Raw genomic sequence first — 22,566 nt, 5'->3', positions numbered from 1 at the left:
ATGTATTTTCCTTAATAAAAATGAAAACATGTCAACAATTCAATAAGACCAGACTGGGCATATTTTGTATATCATGACGGATACTATTGAACAAAGGGAAAGTCTGTTTAATACTTAATTTTGCTCATATTGTATTATAAGTAACTTTTGCACATGTTCTCCTTTAGTCTGGATAATGAGACACTGTTCTATGTAGATTAGTTTTACTAACCTAAAGCAGTATAGCTCAAGGTTGAGTCACTCATCTCATGGTCACACTGCCTCCCAGACTATGTTTTTACATTTATTTATTTTTAATGTAGTCAAATTGTAGTTCTTTCATCTATTAGGAAAAACTTGTGACATACATATCAAGGTTACACATATTTTATGATTTAAAATGTAGCTGGTGCAGAGTGTCATGACCAGAAGTTTGGTCTGCTTTCAAGTAGTTCTAACACACTGGTTGTGTTTCCATCTAATGCCAAGTATATTTAAAGCAAACTTTTGAAATGTTCCAAAGAAGAAAAAAAAGGAAGTAAATAAATTAGCCTACACAAGTAGTTTTACCAGAAATGATCAGAAGGCGGTGTAGTCTATGATACACTTTGTTTAAATAGCAAATGCAGTTGCACCCAAATGAGGTGTAGCCAGGCTGATCAGTGTCTGACATAAAACCTGTTGGGAAAAAAAATCTCAGTACATTTCACAGAGTCAGGTGGTGGAACTTTTGTCTCATGCCAGTTATATATGTGTATACTTTATCAAAGATCTATTCCTGTATGAATCATGACATTTGACATGGCACAGCTGCTGGCACAGGTACGGGTGCTGGCTCTGCCGTGACTGGACAAAACTCTTCTGTAACACAGTTTGTTCAAAAAAGGCAATAAAACAACTTTTCTAATCTAATCTTTACAACTTTTCTCTGTAATAACTAACTGCTCCTTTCAACAGACATCTAGACATCTGACAGACATCTGCCACTGACAAGGAAGCAATAATTACTGATGCAGACAGTAGTGTGTATCACTGCCCAACACACACTCGGACAATTGACAACCCCCAGACAATTTCCCCCTGACTGCCGAACCAAAACTAACTAAAACTCTCCTCAAGTCTTCATGTGGCTTGTGGCACATATTTACACACTGGAAACCAACAGATTTTAAAAGCAACCTGTAATCAGGCAACCTCACAAAATTACATGGATGTGACCCTGAGACAGCTTTTCAAAAACAACTGATACTAACTTTGTCACTACTACAACACCAAGCAAACTTTTTAAATGTTGCAAAAAGAAAAAGAAGTGAATTAGTGACATTCCCATCAACTGGTTTGGAGTAAATAAACTAGGCCACACAAAGTAGTTTTGCCAGAAGTTGGCGGTATAGTCTATGATATACATAGCTGATATAAACCATTTTACCATCCACCCCCCACATTATTTATATAACAAATGCACTTGCACCCAAATGAGGTGTGGCCAGTCTGATTAGTGTTTGACATAAAACCTGTTGGGAAGTAGATTTACAGAGCCAGGCTGCAGGGTCAGAAAATGACAAAATACGCCCAGAGCTAAATTAGTGCTGGAAAATATTCAGTGCATGCCATGCTTTAGAGATAAAAAACAGAAATGAGCAAAAATATGTGGATGCATAGAGACGTCACCTGTCAGTGAATGTTTCTACCCTCATTTATAGCAATCATCATTACTGTCACAAAGATAGACAGCACAAAGACCAGTCTCAGACAAGACCTACCAGAGAACCTTTCTACCTTTGTTTACAACCATCACCGGCTTTGCAGCCAGATATGTTTCCTTTCTAGAGGTCAGATACCACAAAGACATATTTCTTTCTGTGCTGCAGCCTTTGTATTTAGCTTGACTGTTTTATGTTAAAGTCAACACTAAGAAAACCAAAAAGGTGCCTATACTGTAGATGTGCTGCCCTCATTCTTCTCAAGAGCATAGACTGTCTCCCTTTAAAATGGCTCTGACTGCAGTTAAAGTGAACCCCACTCTGGTTAACATTCATGATATCTCATCATCACAAAATATCAGGTTGGTCATAAGTTTAGGAACAAAGAACAAATGCAGTTCCATTTTCTGTCCATAGGGGGAACATGTGTAGTTGTAACATCATGCAGCTGGAAAGAAATGCTGCCTTTTCTTGTAAATGGTGGAGGGAGGGGTGAGCAGTGGTTGCAGTAAGGAGTAAATGTGGAGCATCCTAGATATGCAGACGGGGAGGATAGATAAAATCAAGTCTGATCTTCAATCTACACAAATAAATCAACCTGATTGTGAGGTTCAACAACTGTATTCAAGTTGGAAATGAAAAGAACTGAAAGATGGAAGATATAAGAAAGTAGAACAACAAACAGAGTCCTCTCTAACTCTTTTGCTGGTGTATAGAGACTCAAACCTGACTTAATTATATATAAATAATTGGGTAACACTTTATTTGGTTAACAATTTTTGAATATTTCTTAAATACATTTTCAGTAGATGTTTCTAGAAAGGACTATATCATTTGATACCAACCATAAGGTTATCAAGACAGTGGTAGCCGACCCTCCCTGATGGTTAGGAAATGATTTGAAAAAGTAGTAAATGAAGCTGATTATGAGAAAAATGTAAATACTGTGATTAAAAATGGTTGCATGTGATTAATTTTATCTTTAGGGTCATCTCATACATTTTTATTGATGGTGTTTTGCTAACAATGTAAAGATGGAGTTCACATCTTCACCCTTTTTTTTAATTCTATGACTGATTGAGGCTAATCAGACAGTTTGGTTATTGTTCCGGTTTTCCCGGTGGTGCCCCATATTAATCATTAGAAGTGATTATTCTTTAATTTCTTGTTAATAATTATTAGTCATTATTAATGCATTCCTTTCTATTCTTAAATGTATGATTGCCTTGTAGCAAGTCTATCACCTACATTATAGTAGTCCCTCCTTAGTGAAGCTAGTTCTTACAGTTTGGTGCTCAGCTGTGAGTTCATGATTTCTAGTTATGACTAGTTCCTACATTTTGGTGTCATGAGACTATATCCAATTCCTACAACATGAACTAACTTAAAATCCAGGTTTTCTTTCATCTCCACTGCTTTATATTTACCTTGTATCTTGTATTTATTTTCTGTTTTTCTTTTTTAATATCAGAGAATGACTACTATTCATCTGTTAACTAAAATATTGTGTGATTTACTTATAATGTAATGCTTGAAAACAAGGACAAGCAGACCAACCAGGCAGAGCAATCACAGAAACAGTCATCACAAGAACTTTGAATTGACTTTGTGTATATACACTATTGAAAGAAACTTCTTATGATATAATGTACAACATATGTACTACTATTAAGACCATGAATGAAAAATGAACCAATTCATTGTGAAAACATTTTCTTTAAAGATATCAACATTCTCTACATGTAGTACCATTTTTAACTTTCAAAATCTCATTTTTTTTATAGTATATGTTTATTTCTCCTCTGACTTTTAATGAATGCAATACAATAAGGTGGTTTTGTCACCAACCTGCACATTTCTGCCTCAATGTCTGCCTACATTCTAAGAATAGTTTATAGAAAAACAGAGGATGCACTGGACACCTCAACTGCTTTTTGACCAATCTTCTTTCTTTCTATTAAAGCTTTCACTGTCCACAGCAGAGGATTTTTTATACATCCATCCAGAGAGTTATATTTCACCTATTATGAACTTGGAGAATGGGTACACATTCTTTTTTGAGCAATTCATTTTTCGCTATCTAGGTATGTACTATACTAGCCAGTGGCGGATTTAGCAATTTGGGGGCCCTTCACAACGGATTCACAACGATACTTATCACCCTGTGTTTGTGTAAGTGACAGGGCAGCTACCACTGAGAGCACTGGGGTAAGGTCCTCTGTAATTTGTGACTCAGCAATCCCAGAGTTTCCCCCCCAGTTTTTAATATTTAAGGGGGTATGTCCTACATATTTAATACTACTCAGCCTGTGTACACAGTACAATGGCTTGTGCCTGTGGAGTGAGCTTTTAAAAGTTGGAAAAAATGACCCAAATGATGTCAATTTTAAAAGAGGTGTGCATTTATAAGATCTAATGAGAGATGCTGTGGAGATACCTTATGGAAAATTTAGGTTTCTACTGATTTCAGAGTTTTATGCATACTAGGGATTAAAAGTCAGGATAAATCAGCAATATTAAATCCCTTAAAATGTGACAACATTTAGACCAACAAAGGACAAATGAGCAAAGAAGTAGTTTCCCACCAGATTCTGGCGAGAAGGCTTTGAAACTGTGTTTAGACAACTAATTCCACATTTGAAGTATTTTAAAGTATGTTATGGGGACTTGATTTCAGTATTTCAATAACACTAGCTATGGCCCTGGTAAGTAGATTAGTGGCACCAGTGAACCGATCATATGACAAGTACGTGATCATCTCAGCCTTAATTTATGTGTAACAGTTGCACGCACTTGGGTCTGTAAAAGCACAAAGAAATACCTTGCATCCACTTTCTGTCCCTCAAAGCTTATGTCAGAAACAGCCAGCCTGTGAAACAGCTGTTCTCAGTTTGCCATCAGATCTCCTGGTCTTTGGTCTTAAAACATGTCCATTTTGCATACTTAAAGAGAGAGAAGTAATTAAGTAAAGCAAACATGGACATGTGTTTAGGTGGATGGGGGGGGATATAAATTCTAAGCTGTGTAATGGCATATAATTATTGTTTGTACGGGTCCTCTCTTCACTAAGTCACAACGTTGACAGTCACTGAAAACGTTGGGCCACAACGCCGGATCATCTCCGATGATGACAACACTTTCGTGGTGGTCAACAGAATCAGGACTGCTACTCACCACCTCCTCACTGTTGACATCTCTTCTGTCAGAGCTCGAGCATGACGCGGTTACTATGGTTACCTCCTCCCCTTCTGAATTAGCCGGCGCCTCCTGCTGCTCCTCGACAACCGGCTGTGTTGTCGAAACATTAAAAAATGTTGTCAACTTCGGGAGTGCGTCATTTTTTGATTTCGCCTCCTCCCGCTTCCTTCTTTTGGTGGCACCACTTGGGTAGTTTCGCTTCATTTTCCAACTGTTGATATCAATTTCACCGCTCACGTCTTCCCAACTTCCCTCCACTTCCGTCACATAAGTTTGGAACTCTCGCGATCATGGCCTGGATGGAATAGTCCATTATAACACGAAATGGGAGGGGGTGTAGACGGATACTTTATTTCTTTGTATTTTAGTGTGTTGTCTTTGTTTCCGATTTAAACATACAAATTTACATTTACATTTAAAAACGCAATGGCTGGGGATCACTGAGGGCCCCGATTCCCAGCTGAATGGAGAGTGGGCAGCTGGTCTGGGGGCCCCTGCAGTTCGGGGAAGTTGGTGGGGCCCCAGGCAGTTGCCTACCTTGCCTCTATCGTAAAACCGCGTCTGATACTAGCTAATATGTAAACTAACTTTTAGATCTTCAAACATGCTTTACAAATATTTCTTGTCAACCATGCATATGTGTGTGTTTGTACACTTGTTTAGTCTCAAACATTATTGCAGGGAATGTGATACTTAGAGCCAGATGTGATAGATCATTAAGAAAGCGTGAGGAGCTACATGAATAAATACGTGTGAATAAAACACTAATGGTACACTGAGGAGGTGCTCTGCTCTGTAGCTGATGGACGGTTAGTCTTTGGTCATGTGCTGAAGTCATTTGATAAATGGTACAATGTTTGTTTATTTATGAAATATAACTTCACTTTCATGCTCTTGTGCTGCTGATTACAAAGTAAGTAATGTATTACTTATACTTGATAAAGAGGTGGAAGCCAGAAAAGGCACACTTTACTGTAACATGTCGTTCGGAGTGACAATGTTAAAAAAAAAAGAATAAAAAAAGGAGACCTGGCTGCAATAACTGAGGCAGTGAATACTGTGTCCCCTGAGGTTCAGACAGTGGCACAAGTAAAACCACAAACCAGAAAAAATAGGGAAGCAGGAGAAAGACAAGGAGCACCAGATCTGACAGCCCAGGATGAAAGACTGGCTACAATTATTGGACAGTTATCATAAAGAGGAATTGTTCAAGGAATGAGGGAGAATGTGATGATATCCACCAAGAACTGTAACTTCTTGTATCTTTTGTAATTAACGAGTGCAATTCAATCAGAACAAACTTTTATTGAAATGAAAATAGCATTGCTTCTGGCAAAAGTGAATTAATTAGGCTAAGAATATATTTTGTAAGCCCAGATGATGCAATAGAAAACATTAATGAAACACTGGAACAGTCATAACTTACAGTCACTGCACAATTTATTTTCTACACACATCGCACATTTACTTTGCACTAAAATAACACTGCCAATCTGTTGTATATACTGTTGTACATTACACATTACATTTTATTTCATTTACTATTGCTATTTTGCTATTTCACTATGTATAGCCTATTCTTTATATTTATATTTTGCTATTTTGGTATGTATAGTTACCGTATTTAGTATATCGTAGTATATGTATCGCCACTATGTGTCCCTGTAATGCTGCTGCTACAATGTAATTTCCCAGCTTGGGATCAATAAAGTATATCTATCAATCTATCTATCAATCTATCTATCTATTATCAAATGACCTTGCAAATTTACAGTTAATGAAGGGAAAGGTGGTTACATAAGAAGGATGTACTGTATTTAGTTTCACTTTCATTGTGACACTAGTGTAGCTTGTGGGAGTGGTTTGGTGCATAGAGATGCTTTTAAGGAGCTGCAGCAGATACACTCTGAACTCTGTCGTTACTTCAGCTGCAGCATCAACTCTGCATTCTTGAACCTAAACATAGACGGCAACTACAACAATCCAGACATGGCCAGCAACTTTGGTAAGTCACAGTACAATTATTTTATCTTGGTATAACAGTGATCACTACTGTATCAGAACATATGATATAGTTGTATCCAACTACACTACTGTTCAAAGGTTTGGGGTCACCCAAACAATTTTGTGTTTTCCATGAAAAGTCACACTTATTCACCACCATACGTTGTGAAATGAATAGAAAATAGAGTCAAGACATTGACAAGGTTAGAAATAATGATTTGTATTTGAAATAAGATTTTTTTTACATCAAACTTTGCTTTCGTCAAAGAATCCTCCATTTGCAGCAATTACAGCATTGCAGACCTTTGGCATTCTAGCTGTTAATTTGTTGAGGTAATCTGGAGAAATTGCACCCCATGCTTCCAGAAGCAGCTCCCACAAGTTGGATTGGTTGGATGGGCACTTCTTGCGTACCATACGGTCAAGCTGCTCCCACAACAGCTCAATGGGGTTCAGATCTGGTGACTGCGCTGGCCACTCCATTACCGATAGAATACCAGCTGCCTGCTTCTGCTCTAAATAGTTCTTGCACAATTTGGAGGTTGTTTAGGGTCATTGTCCTGTTGTAGGATGAAATTGGCTCCAATCAAGCGCTGTCCACTGGGTATGGCATGGCGTTGCAAAATGGAATGATAGCCTTCCTTATTCAGAATCCCTTTTACCCTGTACAAATCTCCCACCTTACCAGCACCAAAGCAACCCCAGACCATCACATTACCTCCACCATGCTTAACAGATGGCGTCAGGCATTCTTCCAGCATCTTTTCATTTGTTCTGCGTCTCACAAACGTTCTTCTTTGTGATCCAAACACCTCAAACTTGGATTCATCCGTCCACAACACTTTTTTCCAGTCTTCCTCTGTCCAATGTCTGTGTTATTTTGCCCATCTTAATCTTTTTCTTTTATTGGCCAGTCTCAGATATAGCTTTTTCTTTGCCACTCTGCCCTGAAGCCCAGAATCCCGCAGCCGCCTCTTCACTGTAGATGTTGACACTGGTGTTTTGCGGGTACTATTTAATGAAGATGCCAGTTGGGGACCTGTGAGGCGTCTGTTTCTCAAACTAGAGCCTCTAATGTACTTATCTTCTTGCTCAGTTGTGCAACGCGGCCTCCCACTTCTTTTTCTACTCTGGTTAGAGCCTGTTTGTGCTGTCCTCTGAAGGGAGTAGTACACACCGTTGTAGGAAATCTTCAATTTCTTAGCAATTTCTCGCATGGAATAGCCTTCATTTCTAAGAACAAGAATAGACTGTCGAGTTTCAGATGAAAGTTCTCTTTTTCTGGCCATTTTGAGCGTTTAATTGACCCCACAAATGTGATGCTCCAGAAACTCAATCTGCTAGGAGGAAGGTCAGTTTTGTAGCTTCTGTAAAGAGCTAAACTGTTTTCAGATGTGTGAACATGATTGCACAAGGGTTTTCTAATCATCAATTAGCCTTCTGAGTCAATGAGCAAACACATTGTACCATTACACCGGAGTGATAATTGCTGGAAATGGGCCTCTATACACCTATGTAGATATTGTACCAAAAACCAGACATTTGCAGCTAGAATAGTCATTTACCACATTAGCAATGTATAGAGTGTATTTCTTTAAAGTTAAGACTAGTTTAAAGTTATCTTCATTGAAAAGTACAGTGCTTTTCCTTCAAAAATAAGGACATTTCAATGTGACCCCAAACTTTTGAACAGTAGTGTAAGTATACAACCAATTCTGACCATTGAGAAGGACTTAATAATTATTATTTCTTCATAAGAATAAGAATTAAAAAAATAAATTCCTACAGACGTCCTTCAGTATTGTTGAGGGACATGTCATTCAACATGATGCTGCTCACCTCTTACTTCAGTTGGAAATAGGGTTGGTTCATTATTAAGGGGGGACAGGGCTGTTGCACCTAGAGATGCATGTTGGCCCTGGGACAACTGAGTTAATATGAATAGCTTGACAAACATTTACCTGCATTGATTTAATGTCAGATAGAACAGGGATAAAAAGCAAACACTTTTCCAATTTTCTTTGATATTAGAAATAACTAACATTTAAGGGGCAAATGTAACATTAATCTGTTTGACTGTGGACTAACCTTAACTAACAAGTTCATTTCCACCACTCATCATGAACTAAACCAGACATCCCAACCTACATAAAGTCATTTCTGGGAGGTCCGTTCCAGGGGAGGGGGTTACACGGTCTAATAAGCGGCAACACAGAGCTACGCTTTGCTCACACGCGCGCTGCATTTACACGTTTTCACACAAACACACACACGCGCGCAGTCACTCTCTAATGCGGGATTCCGGGAGATTGGATCTCATTTGCGGGCGTCTGCGGGAATTTTGCGGGAATGTTGGAATGTCTGCTAAACACACCTTCTTTTGTTAAACATTGGGTGACATATTGTCGCCCTCTCAATTCTCTCAGTTCTTGTCTTTCTTTTTGTTTATGTTTACTGTATTTATGAAGGAATTGGGCCATCACGCTCATGCTGCACCCCTCATCATATGCAATTCAATGCATATGATGCACCTGGTTTGGAGACAGGACTGAACCATGTCATGTAATAGTGGAGCAGATAACAGAAAAAGTGTGCAAATTATGATACAAGCATGACATTTGATTTGGTTGTTCTCTAGGCCCTATTGATCAAATCTGTCTGATTGGACATTTGAAAATCCAAGATGGCGGCCATTTTTCAAGATGGCTGCCAAATTAGCCTCCTGAAGTTCTTTTTTTTCGTAGAAATGTGTGTAGTTGACTAATTTGAATGACATTAGTGTCGTTTTTTTCTTTAAAATACATTGTATTGTATTTGTATATACAGTACACATAGTTTTGATAGATCTCACCTCCCTCTCCCACATTCCTCTAAAGTGGGGGCCATTTGGAGGGTTAAACTTGAACTAGCTTGTGCTCAAATTTTGGAGCAAGGGAAGAGGGGCGACTATTAGTGGGAAGTTCTTTACTTGACTTGATGGCATGGAAATCCTCTGGGAAGCTTTCTGATTGGGCTTTTGAGAGAAGGAGCATTTCGAACTCTGCTTGGGTGAAAGATGGGGTTCCAGTGGGGGTGTGGTTGACTGTATCCTGAAGGCGTTGATGGGTTGCCTCAATAAGGTCTTGCCAGGTACTGAACTGACTGGGGTCTGGTAGATCTGAGTGCCTTTGGATCTGTGTAAGGCCACAAAACAATGGCTTCCTTAAGTCTGGGATTGGGCTCTGAGTTTGTGGTGGAATATTCCTTGCCATGGTCACATACCCATCTTCTCCTTTTTTGACAGGATTGGTCTGGGGGGACTTTAGATCTTTCTTTTTATCTTGTTGACATATGCAACACTTGGTCCAGTTGGTGTTCCTTGATTTACTAGTAGAGCTAACATCCATGGCTGGTCTGACATTTAGTTTCAAAGGTTCATCCTGTTACGACCCTGGAACAGAGAAAATATAGCCTATAAAAATATAGTCTGATCATTTTTGATGCTGATACGAATGTTAGAAAGAAAAGAACTTACATCAATATATCTGTCAATATTCTTTATATAAGCTACTGTTAACTATCTTGCTAACATGGCAAACAGATGAGGTAAGCATGAATGACAAGAGGAATGTCAGGGACAAAGTTATTGTTTATTAACTTACCAGCAATGCATTACTACTAGTTAGCTACTAGTTAGAGCTGCAACGGTGTGGCACGCACGTAATCCGGAGATCACTAAATGAAAGTGCATAATTCAGGCTTTCAAGAGCTGTAAACTGTTTGTCCGTGGCTTTAAAATGATGCCTTCTCTGCTGACTGTCATGGGATCCGGCTGCTGCACTGAGGCCTTTATGATAGCCCTGAAAGGCCGACATTAGTCTAGAAATATATCAAGAATTACTTCATGAAATGCTTCAAAACAACAACACATTTGAATAATTGTTTGCTAAATTTGTTTCTATATAGCCTAATTCAAGATTTTATTTAAACATTGGATTGACATCTTGAGTTGAATGTATTTATTAGTTGGGCAAAAAAATCCTCACATAAAATGTATAGATGTTTTACAAAATTAATTTGTTGGGCGCTACCCTATATAAAATCACAAAATCCAACTCAACAGACTTGAAAACATATGAATGGACACCAAGATTAATCAAATAAAAAAACTACACATATTAATATAAAAAAGGCGATTCTGGAGGCTAATTTGCCAGCCATCTTGGAAAATGGCCGCCATCTTGGATTTTCAAATGTCCAGTCGGACAGATTTGATCAGAAGCCTCTGGAGAACAAATATACCAAATTTCATGCTTGTATCATAATTTGCACAATTCCACTCAAATGTTGCTTTTATCCGCTCCACTATAACTAAAGGGGGGTGTTTGGGCAGTACGGAGACTTTGGGTGGTTCATTTTTGCCAGAAGCAATAAAGATAAAGATATATTATATCAACTTCTATTCACACAGAAGCGCATTGCTTTCCCTGGAAAAAATAAAAATAATTAAATTTTTTTTTTTTTTCTGTTTTAGGGGGAAATGTTTTCTGAACACTGAATACTTCTGCGAGAAGTTTCCACTTGCAAGTAACATCAACCTACCTCTGCTGCTCATAACTTATGGAAACGTATTTCTGTCACTAATCACATTCTAACATGAAACTTATCACATTATAACGTGAAAGTCATAGTTGGTCTCAAGCACAGACTCCCTGTGATGGTCCACAGTGTGTGGAGAGGGTGTGCCCCTCATCATAGCACCTACCCTCCACCTGATGTGATTATTTTTCCTTCAGCTGTTAAGTGAGGCTCTATATGTGGTCAAGACATGTTGCGGCCATTTCATCCTACCATGAAGGCTAAGGAGAGAGATCTGTGTTTGTGCTCCCTAAAGGAGTCCTTAATATGAGTGTTAGTGCTTGTGGACTCAATGAATGAATGACCCTGGGACTGATTAATCCTGGTGTATACATCAGGATGAATGAGTCCTCCGTTTACAGCCCCATGCATTTTAAAATCCCTCTGTGTATATATATCACAGTATCATCCACTGTGATCAATACCAGCAGAATTTCGTCATGTCTCAACCCAAACATGAAGCCTCACTTCTAACAGCTGAAGGAAAATAAATACATCAGATAGAAAAACAGAGCTTTAAGAAAAAAAAAAATTCAAGTGAATGCAATACGCTTCTGTATATTCATGATGATGACTTAATAATTTTTTTAAAAAACAATTAATGATCGAATATTGTTTAGGGCCCCTGTCAGTCATGGACCCTTAGAATCGTCCTAGCTTTTCACCCCCTTATGGCGCCCCTGACTTCACCTCTTCCCTTTGAACAGTCTACAGTCATAGACTTAGCACTGAACTTTGATTCAAAGCACTGTCACCCCAGAATGGTGTTTCCAGTGGCACTCTTTCAAATTCCAGTCTTCCCCATCATCACCAGCCTCAGCTCTGAGTAATTTCTTCTGATGGGTTCTGAGTAGAAGAATGATAAACATTCGATAGGTATTGGCACTCTGGGTTTTCAAACAAGATTTCATCAAGTAATTTGCATCAGGGTATGATGCTCAGGAATGTACCCCTCCCTGAGCTACTACCTTATCGTGGTGGAGGGGTTTGCGTGTCCCAATGACCCCAGGAGCTCAGTTGTCGGGGGCTTTATGCCCCTGGTAGGGCCACCCAAGGCAAACAGGTCCGGGGAGAGGGACCAGACAAAGTGTAGCTCACAAGACCCCTTATGATGAGTGACACATATGGTCCTCTGTTTCCCTTGCCCGGACGCGGGTCACCGGGGCCCCCCCCCTGGAGCCAGGCCTGGGGGTGGGGCTCGATGGCGAGCGCCTGGTGGCCGGGCCTGCACCCATGGGGCCCGGCCGGGCACAGCCCGAAGAGAAAACATGGGACCCCCTTCAAGTGAACCCACCATCTGCAAGAGGGGCCAAAGGGGTCAGGTGCGAAGTGAGCTGGGCAGCGGCCGAAGGCGGGGACCTTGGCGGTCCGATCCTCGGCTGCAGAAGCTAGCTCTAGGGACATGGAATGTCACCTCTCTGGCAGGGAAGGAGCCTGAGCTGGTGCGCGAGGTTGAGAAGTTACGGCTAGATATAGTCGGCCTCACCTCGACGCATAGCAAGGGCTCCGGAACCAGTCTTCTCGAGAGGGGTTGGACTCATGTCCACACTGGAGTTGCTGCTGGTGAAAGGCGCCGGGCAGGGGTGGCGATACTTATTGCCCCTCGGCTTGGCGCCTGTATGTTGGAGTTTACCCCAGTGGATGAAAGGGTAGCCTCCCTCCGCCTTCGGGTGGGGGGACGGATCCTGACTGTTGTTTGTGCCTATGGCCCAAACAGCACCCTTTCTGGACTCCTTGGAGGGGGTGCTGGAGAGTGCTCCCTCTGGGGATTCCATCATTCTGCTGGGGGACTTCAACGCCCACGTCGGCAGCGACAGTGAGACCTGGAAGGGTGTGATTGGGAGGAACGGCCCCCCTGACCTGAACCCGAGCAGTGTTCTGTTATTGGACTTCTGTGTTCGTCATGGATTGTCCATAACGAACACCATGTTCAAGCACAAGGGTGTCCATATGTGCACTTGGCACCAGGACACCCTAGGCCGCAGTTCAAAGATTGATTTTGCAGTCGTGTCGTCGGACTTGCGGCTGCATGTCTTGCACACTCGGGCAAAGAGAGGGGCGGAGCTGTCAACTGATCACCACCTGGTGGTGAGTTGGCTCCGATGGTGGGGGAGGATGCCGGTCAGACCTGGCAGGCCCAAACGCATTGTGAGGGTCTGCTGGGAACGTCTGGCAGAGTCTCCTGTCAGAGAGAGCTTCAACTCCCACCTCCGGGAGAACTTTGACCATGTACCGGGGGAGGCGAGGGACATTGAGTCCGAGTGGGCCATGTTCCGTGCCTCCATTGTCAAGGTGGCCGACCGGTCTTGTGGCCGCAAGGTGGTCGGCGCCTGTCGTGGCGGCAATATCCGAACCCGCTGGTGGACACCGGCGGTGAGAGATGCCGTCAAGCTGAAGAAGGGGTCCTATAGGGCCTTTTTGGCCTGTGGGACTCCGGAGGCAGCAGGCAGGTACCTGCAGGCCAAGCGGGGGGCAGCTGCGGCGGTCGCTGAGGCAAAAACCCGGACACGGGAGGAGTTCGGTGAGGCCATGGAGAACAACTTCCGTACGGCTTCGAAGAGGTTCTGGACCACCATCCGGCGTCTCAGGAGGGGGAAGCAGTGCAACGTCAACACTGTGTATGGTGGAGACGGTGCGCTGCTGACCTCGACTCGGGATGTTGTGGATCGGTGGAGAGAATACTTCGAAGACCTCCTCAATCCCACCGACACGCCTTCCGGTAAGGAAGCAGGGTCTGGGGACCCGGACGAGAGCTCTCCTATCTCTGGGGCCGAGGTCACCGAGGTAGTCATAAAGCTCCTTGGTGGCAGGGCCCCGGGGGTTGGACGAGATCCGCCCGGAGTTCTGGATGTTGTGGGGCTGTCATGGTTGACACGAGTTTGCCCAACCAGTCCACATGTGCTTTGTGGACTTGGAAAAGGCATTCGACCGTGTCCCTCGGGGGGTCCTGTGGGGGGTTCTCTGGGAGTACGGGGTATTGGACCCCCTGATATGGGCCGTCCGTTCTCTGTACGACCGGTGTCAGAGCTTGGTCCGCATAGCTGGTAGTAAGTCGGACTCGTTTCCGGTGGGGGGTTGGACTCCGCCAGGGCTGCCCTTTGTCACCAATCCTGTTCATAATTTTTATGGACAGGATTTCTAGGCGCAGCCAGGGCGTTGAGGGGTTCCGGTTTGGTGACCTCAGGATTGGGTCACTGCTTTTTGCAGATGATGTGGTCCTGTTGGCTTCATCAGACCGTGACATCCAACTCTCACTGGATCGATTCGCCGCCGAGTGTGAAGCGGCCGGGATGAGAATCAGCACCTCCAAATCCGAGTCCATGGTCCTCAGCCGGAAAAGGGTGGAGTGCACTCTCTGGGTTGGGGATGAAATCCTGCCCCAAGTGGAGGAGTTCAAGTACCTCGGGATCTTGTTCACGAGTGAGGGAATTATGGAGCGGGAGATCGACAGGCGGATCAGTGCGGTGTCTGCAGTAATGCGGACTCTGCACAGATCCGTCGTGGTGAAAAGAGAGCTGAGCCGAAAGGCGAAGCTCTCAATTTACCAGTCGATTTTCGTTCCTACCCTCACCTATGGTCATGAGCTTTGGGTAGTGACCGAAAGAACGAGATCGCGTACAAGCGGCCGAAATGAGCTTCCTCCGTAGGGTGGCTGGGCTCTCCCTTAGAGATAGGGTGAGAAGCTCGGTCATCCGGGAGGAGCTCGGAGTAGACCCGCTGCTCCTCCGCGTTGAGAAGAGCCAGTTGAGGTGGCTCGGGCATCTAGTAAGGATGCCTCCCGGACGCCAGGGCACGTCCCACCGGTAGAAGACCCCGGGGAAGACCCAGGACACGCTGGAGACACTATGTCTCTCGGCTGGCCTGGGAAGGCCTCGGGATCCCCCGGGAAGAGCTGGACGAAGTGGCTGGGGAGAGGGAAGTCTGGGTTTCCCTGCTAAGGCTGCTGCCCCAGCAAACCCGACCCCGGATAAGCGGAAGAAGATGGTATGAATGTACTTTACTTAATACCGTACATCTCTCACAACTACAGAGGCAGGTGCTGTTGCGCAATATAAATAGTTTTTACTTTTCAATGTAATTTTTACAACATTATTCATTTAATATCAAATATTTGTCTTACTGGTAAACTGCAACAAGCCTCCTCTATAAAAGCCTAGAAAGATATGTGATTATGAACTATTTGTGTATCGTGGCCTAAAACTCTTTCATCTTGGATGGTTACTTTGAAAACATTCAATCGGAAAAAAGGGATTCAAGGAAACATACTTACTGACTGCCTTTGACAAAGTTGACCATACTATATGACTAGACAGACTGGTAAAACTGGGCCGGGCTCTCAGAACAGAGTTCCCTAAGGCTCAATTTCTGGAGGTTTTTAATTTAACTTATAAACACACTGTTTTAAAAGATCAAATTTCTACGTTCTATATGTAGTATATCTCTCCTGGCCTGTGAATGCTTTGGGATCCCCCGGTAGGAGCTGATTGGTGCTGCCCAGGAGAAGGATGTCTGGATGGATATTTCATTCCATGTAATGTCTTATTGGTGTATTATTAGTTGATACTCGATGTATTAGTATGGAGAAAAAGTTATACAGGAACTGTTGTGGCATCCCTCTTTCCATTTGGCTTGGGCTACCTGGCCCAGGAGCCAGTCGGCGGTACTAGAGAGGATGTCAGGAAACTACCTGCACCTGGCTAGTTTCAGCCTCAGTTTATTTAGCTGGCTGCTTTACTGAACAATCTCTCTTCTCTTTCTTCCAGGTCTCCACCAGCCAGATGGGATAGGGTTTTGGTTTTGTTTGCACACATCACACATTCCACTCATCCACACATTGCATTCATTACTGAACATTATTTTATTTGAACTTAAGTTCATAATAAATGTTATTTACCACCTGCTTTAAAACAACAACTATTTTGCCCATCCCAAAGAAAAACACAGTGACCTGCTTGAACGACTATCACCCTTCGAACAGAACTTCTGAAGAAGTCACAGCAGAGACTGTATTTCTTGAGGAAGCTGAGGAAGTTTGGCATACCAACCAAAATCGTCTGCAACTTCTACAGATGCACAGTCGTGAGTGTCATCACCAGCTCCATCACAGTGTGATATGGAAACTGCACTGCTCAGGACAGGATCTGTTTGCACAAAGCACAGAGTCACAATTAACTCAGGTTTTTGGCACTTCTCTTGATCTTACTTAATCTTATTTTTTACCTTTTTAAACTTTAATATATTATTGTTGTATGCATATTTTTGTCATGTGTTTGTTGTGTGTAATGAGAGCAGCAAAGTAAGAATTTCATTGCATTGTCTGAACCTCTGTGTTTTTACCATGTATATGACAATAAACTTATTGAATCTTGAATCTTATTTTAGATGCTTTATTCATGTGTTATTCTGTTCTTTGTTGCGGACTTTGAGCCAGTTCATAACACTGTACTGTTGGAGAAATTATTATGTTGTTGTTTAAATACTTTGATGATCATTACTCCAGTCCAGAAGTCTATTCAACTGATCCAAGGCTGTCAGAAGCATTGAAAATATGGGTAGATTTGAATCAGAGACCCTGCTATTATATGGCATGCAACATAATGTCTCAGCTAGCCAGACATACTGCATTGAACTGCATCAATTTTTGACGGTTACCTATCTAAACAGTACCAGTTCAATGCCTAGCTTTGATTTCAGTAAGCCAACAATTTCCTGAACATTTTCTTGTGACGGTGTGTGAGCCATCTTTACTCGGCTACCTGGCATCGGTGACAAGCTAGAATGCTCAACAGTGTGTGTGTACTATGTGAGAATGGTGGCTGTAAGGTAGCAGTGGAATGGAGTGCCATTGTTTTGGGCCTTCTCTCAATCAGTAAGCAGAATGGATTTGATAATGAAGCACTGACGCAGCGTTGAGTGGATATAGACTGATGCATTGATTTAAAACAGCACATTCAGCATTGCATGCATTTACAGTTCTAACACTGTTGGGCATTCAGTTTCTCCATCTTTTTTCAAATTTTTCTTGTAGTGTCCTCTCCAGTTCTTCTTGTTCTCTGCATATTTATTCCCCTTTCTTTCTGAGGATGTGCTGAGGCTGTAAATGTACTTTATTTAATACATCTCTCCCAATTACAGCGGCAAAAGTTATCCTGATCTGCTTTGCGAATGTGGTGGTGCTGAGGGTTTGTGAGAGACTAAATATAATGACGGACCATCTAGCTACGCCACCTGCGGAATAACCCCCAGGAAATATTGATAACTGAGGATGCACATTATGACTGTGTCTATGACCTTTCATATGCTGTAACAATATTTGTCTCACTGAGACATCTCCCGTATCTTGCTTATGTGGACAAAATTAGTATCTCATCTGTTAGTAAAGAGGAAATAGAAAAGGTCATGAAGTGCATGATACATGGTGATCCTGTTTCATGGTGAATGAAAAAGTGAAACTAAATGCAAAACTGCTAGCTGTGCAATACAGACATGACACCATATATGGAATTGTTTATGATAATCTTGCAGGAAACAAGGGTCTGCAGAAAGTGAAGTGTGACTGCACACGACGTGCATGTGTTCACGGTTGGTTATGATGGAGACTGAAAGTAAAAATGTTTGTTTGAGCTGTTCAGTGTGCTCTATGAATACTTTACTGATTTATTAAAAGCAGTTGGACTGCAAAAAAAAAACTGTCTGTGGTATTTAGTTTCCTTTCTCACCTGATTAGACAAGCTGATATTTCAGCTGCAAAGACATTAGTTGTATTTACTCACTGGTTACTTTATTAGATATACCTGTGCAATCTAATACAATACAACAGCTTTACTACTTTTATAAAGCTTATAGAGTTTCCGTTATTGTTGACCCCTTCATGTACGTTAACACAGTGCACAAAATATTAGGAACACCATTCAATATAATGCATTCCAGTACACCATCACCACCCACTATGACCTAAATAATAAACATAAAGTAGAATTATCACCTTCCTGACAATGTCAACAAAAACTGAAAATGTATAAACTTCATAAATGTAGAATGTATTACACAGCTGTTGTATTGGATTGAATTAGATTGCACAGTTCTTAATGAAGTGCCCACTGAGTGTATGTAACTAGCAAACCAAATCCAAAAGAGACAAAAAGAAAGATTATGATCATGAGTATGTTTATTTTAAATCCATTTATCCTATGATTGCATGTTGATTTTTATATATGAGAATATGGCAAGAAGCTAAAGTTAAGAAAAAAAAAAAAGATTACACAGAAACACCGCTTTATAAAAACAAAACAAAAACAAAAAAGAATCTGCACATCTGCATTCACAGTTCTCACACTGCAATTATCTCAGGGTCTCAGAACAATCTGAAGGCAGATTTTGAGGTTCTCAGATCATGCAACTAAACATTCAAGCATAACATCTGCATAACCTTGACATCATGAGAAAATAAAACAGACAACAAATTACTTGAAATCCCATAAGCAATATAAAACTGTTAGTGGCATCAGTAATACAGCTGTATCACTGTGCAATGATGTAAGACAATTCTGGTTCTGAACTATAAACTACAACAAGCCCCCAAATACCTTCCCCAACTGTATAATTCCCTTTATTATCATTTTGCCAGCTTTTACAAGACGATGCAGAGGATTAGAATTCTCAGCTTCCTTTCTGGCATCATTCTCATGTCTGCGCTGCAACCTTTCTTTTTCCTCTTTGAGTTCTTTGTCATGCTGTTCCCTTAATTTATTCATAATGTTTGTAATCTCCCTTTCTCTCTCCTCTCTCTCCTTCTTCTCCCTCTTCCTCTCCTCATTCATCTCCTCCTTCTCCCTCTTCCTCTCCTCCTCTCTCTCCTTCATCTCCCTCTTTCTCTCAGCCTGGACTTTGGCATTCATTTTCTCCATCTGTTTTTCATATTTTTCCTTTAGTTTCTTCTCCAGTTCTTCTTGTTCTCTGCGTATTTGTTCTTCTTTCTCTTTGAGGATGCGTTGTTTCTCCTCTTCGACTGCCCTCTCAGCCTCTTGGAACATCTGATTGGTGTAGTGGCTTCCTCCGTTCTTCTGGATTATATTTCTGATCTTCTGGAGCAGCTCAGTGACCTGAGTACGATCCTTCAGCTTATTATTGAAGACATGATACTGGCCGTTACATCTGGATACAAGTTCCTGCAGGCCTGAACTTCCTTTCAAGAACTCTTCAATAGTGGTACCTTCAAGAAGATCACCACCAGTAAAGAGCACCATGCTGTATCTGTCTGCAGCCTCACCAAAGATTTCTTGAATCTTGTTCACCGTCTTCATTTCCTCCTCTGTGTATCTTCCCAGTCTGATGACCACCAGGAAGACATGGGGTCCAGGAGAAGCATAAGTGATGCACTGGGTCACATCTTTAGTTGTTCTATCCATGCCAAACCTGGTATCAAACAGGCCCGGAGTGTCAATAACAGAAACCTGTTGTCCATCAACCTCACTGCTGCCCTTAGAACAGTCTACAGTCATAGACTCAGCACTGAACTTTGATTCAAAGCGCTTTCGTCCCAGAATGGTGTTTCCTGCAGCACTTTTTCCAGTTCCAGTCTTCCCCACCATCACCATCCTCAGCACCTTATTATTGGTTCTGATGGGTTCTGAGTAAAAGCATGATTAATATTAGTTAGGTATTGGTATTGGTCCCAGTCCTCTGGGTTTTCATACAAGACTTAATCAAATCAATACATCTTTCACAATTACAGAAGCAAAGGGATCTTGATCTTCTTAAAGATTTTTTTCTTTTTTTTGCATTTGACGTCAAAAACAGATAGTTTGTACTTTCATTTCTCACTTTCACTCTTTTTTTACTTTTATTAGTTCGATCTAGTACTAATTCTACCTCATTATGATTGTAATATTTTCTAAAACCATATTCACAAGCACAGAACTGTTGAGTTCATTTCCATAATTAATTATAACTTTGGCATCCACCATAAACAAGAAATCCTCTTAGCTGTAAAGCCATTTATACAACATGAACCATTGCATGGAGGATACACAGATAAAAATATTCAAAATTCTCATGAGAGAGACTGAGTTGTAATGATGATAACAAAATACTTTAGATCTTCAGATAATGTTCTATACATGTACACAATGTTATCACAACTTACCAAATGTGTTTTCCATGTTTGGTTTAGAGAGTGCAGAATAACTACTACTACTGAAGTGAAGCTGCAGAGTTAAGAGTCTTCCTGCTGTCAGTCTTCTTTTCATAAAGGTTCCAATGCAACAAATCACACCCACAAATATGTTCACTGTAGACGTCACAGTGAAACAGAAAGTGTACCTTGCACTTATAAATTCCTGTAAATCCAGATAAGGAGTACTTTAGTTAATATTACACCATAATCATAATGACATTAATTATGTCCAGATATGGTAAACTAATCAAATTAAATTTACAAATGCTAAAATATGAAATTGCATTTTAAAGCATGAAATAACAATTTCCTCTCATTTAAATGTCGATTCAAACAGCACTGTCCAGTTACACTGTTGTAAAAACACAGGTCATTTACATTATGAGGTATATTGTGGGCTATATTTAGTCGACTATGGTTCTTTTGCACAGGATGAGGACAACAACAGTATCTTTTTTTATGTACATGTTTAAGTTGACTTAAGTATTTTAACCTCATATCAAACATGCAACCACTTTTTCAGTTAATAAGGGGAGCAGATGTGTGTGGTACTTTCTGCAGTTTAAAGGAAATATTCTAATTTCTTGTAAATCAAGGAGGAAGAGATGATCCAGGTCAGACTGTGTTAATGTGGGGTGGGAGGGGCTGTGTACTTAAACTATTCTGTATTATAAAAAGTTAGATATGCACAGGACTGACTCAACTTCATGTTACCTTGTTTTTCATGTTGCAGCAGTGAGTATTTAAGACTGTAACAGTGAGAAAGCTGATGACACACAGCTGAACAGGTTGTCAAGGTGATGATTGACAAGGCAATTTATCCTGGAGTTCTGTACAGTGTGCAAAGAACAAGCAGAAGTGTGAGAACACCTGAGACAGTAATAAAAAATGTTGACAAATGAAAACGATAAGAATGAACCAAAGCCTTGTTATTGTAATTTTCAAATTTCATATTTAGTTTAGACAGAAAAAGAAACTTGTCACTTGTGAAACTACTTTTGTGCCAGCCACATACACTCCTCACACAGGACAGGTGTTTTCATTTATTTTTCCTCCAGTTAAAGCCCTGCTGTTATCGCTTCTAGTAAAGAAAATCCTTCTAGATGAAACCAAGTTCCCAAAACCTCCAAACTAACTGTCAGGAGGGAAAATAATAATAACTGACTACAAAAATAAGAGAATAATAAGACCAAATGTCCGTCTGGAAGCAGGTAAAACAACAGGTAGGAGTCCCAATTTGAACCAATGCTACAGAAAGCAAGAAGGAGTCAAGAAAAGAAGCTCTGTGTGTCACTGATGCTGGAGTTCCCCACCAGAGAGGCTCCCTGCCCGTCTGCACTGTGCAGGCTGACTCCCAGTGGTGGCACTTCATGCCTGTGACATATGAAGGGCGTCTTATACACCGATGTGTCCTATTCACCAGTTAAATACAAAGAGAGGTTGGATCTGCATATGATTAACGGCCCGTCCACACTAAGAACAATAACTTTAACAATAACTATAACTGTAAAGATAACAATGTGAGCATCCATACTTATGAACTACACTGCCTGGACAAAAAAAAAGCCGCCACCCAAAAAAAAGGTCACACACTCTAATATTTCGTTGGACCGCATTTAGCTTTGATTAAGGCACGCATTCGCTGTGGCATTGTTTCGATAAGCTTCTGCAATGTCACAAGATTTATTTCAGTCCATTCATTTTTCACCAAGATCTTGTATTGATGATGGGAGAGTCGGACCACTGAGCAAAGCCTTCTCCAGCACATCCCAAAGATTCTCAATGGGGTTAAAGGTCTGGACTCTGTTGTGGCCAATCCATGTGTGAAAATTATGTCTCATGCTCCCTGAACCACTCTTTCACTATTTGTGCCCAATGAATCCTGGCATT

General features: G+C 41.3%; 1 protein-coding gene across 1 annotated transcript; it reads right to left on the bottom strand.

Moving 5' to 3' along the window:
- Window positions 1-16,630: 16,630 nt before the first annotated feature.
- On the bottom strand, window positions 16,631-20,662 carry LOC133997726 (GTPase IMAP family member 9-like). The gene is made up of 3 exons (XM_062437428.1): window positions 20,647-20,662; window positions 19,136-20,130; window positions 16,631-16,642 (listed from the first exon to the last, which is right to left on the bottom strand). The coding sequence occupies exons 1-3, from the start codon at window positions 20,660-20,662 to the stop codon at window positions 16,631-16,633; spliced, it is 1,023 nt and encodes a 340-aa protein (XP_062293412.1).
- Between the last annotated feature and the right edge of the window lie 1,904 nt (window positions 20,663-22,566).

The sequence above is a fragment of the Scomber scombrus genome, chromosome 2 (assembly GCF_963691925.1).
Source record: "Scomber scombrus chromosome 2, fScoSco1.1, whole genome shotgun sequence".
In the NCBI taxonomy this organism is placed as follows: Eukaryota; Metazoa; Chordata; class Actinopteri; order Scombriformes; family Scombridae; genus Scomber; species Scomber scombrus.
Note: the sequence above shows the minus strand (reverse complement) of the source record. Positions and strands in the feature narration are given on the sequence as shown.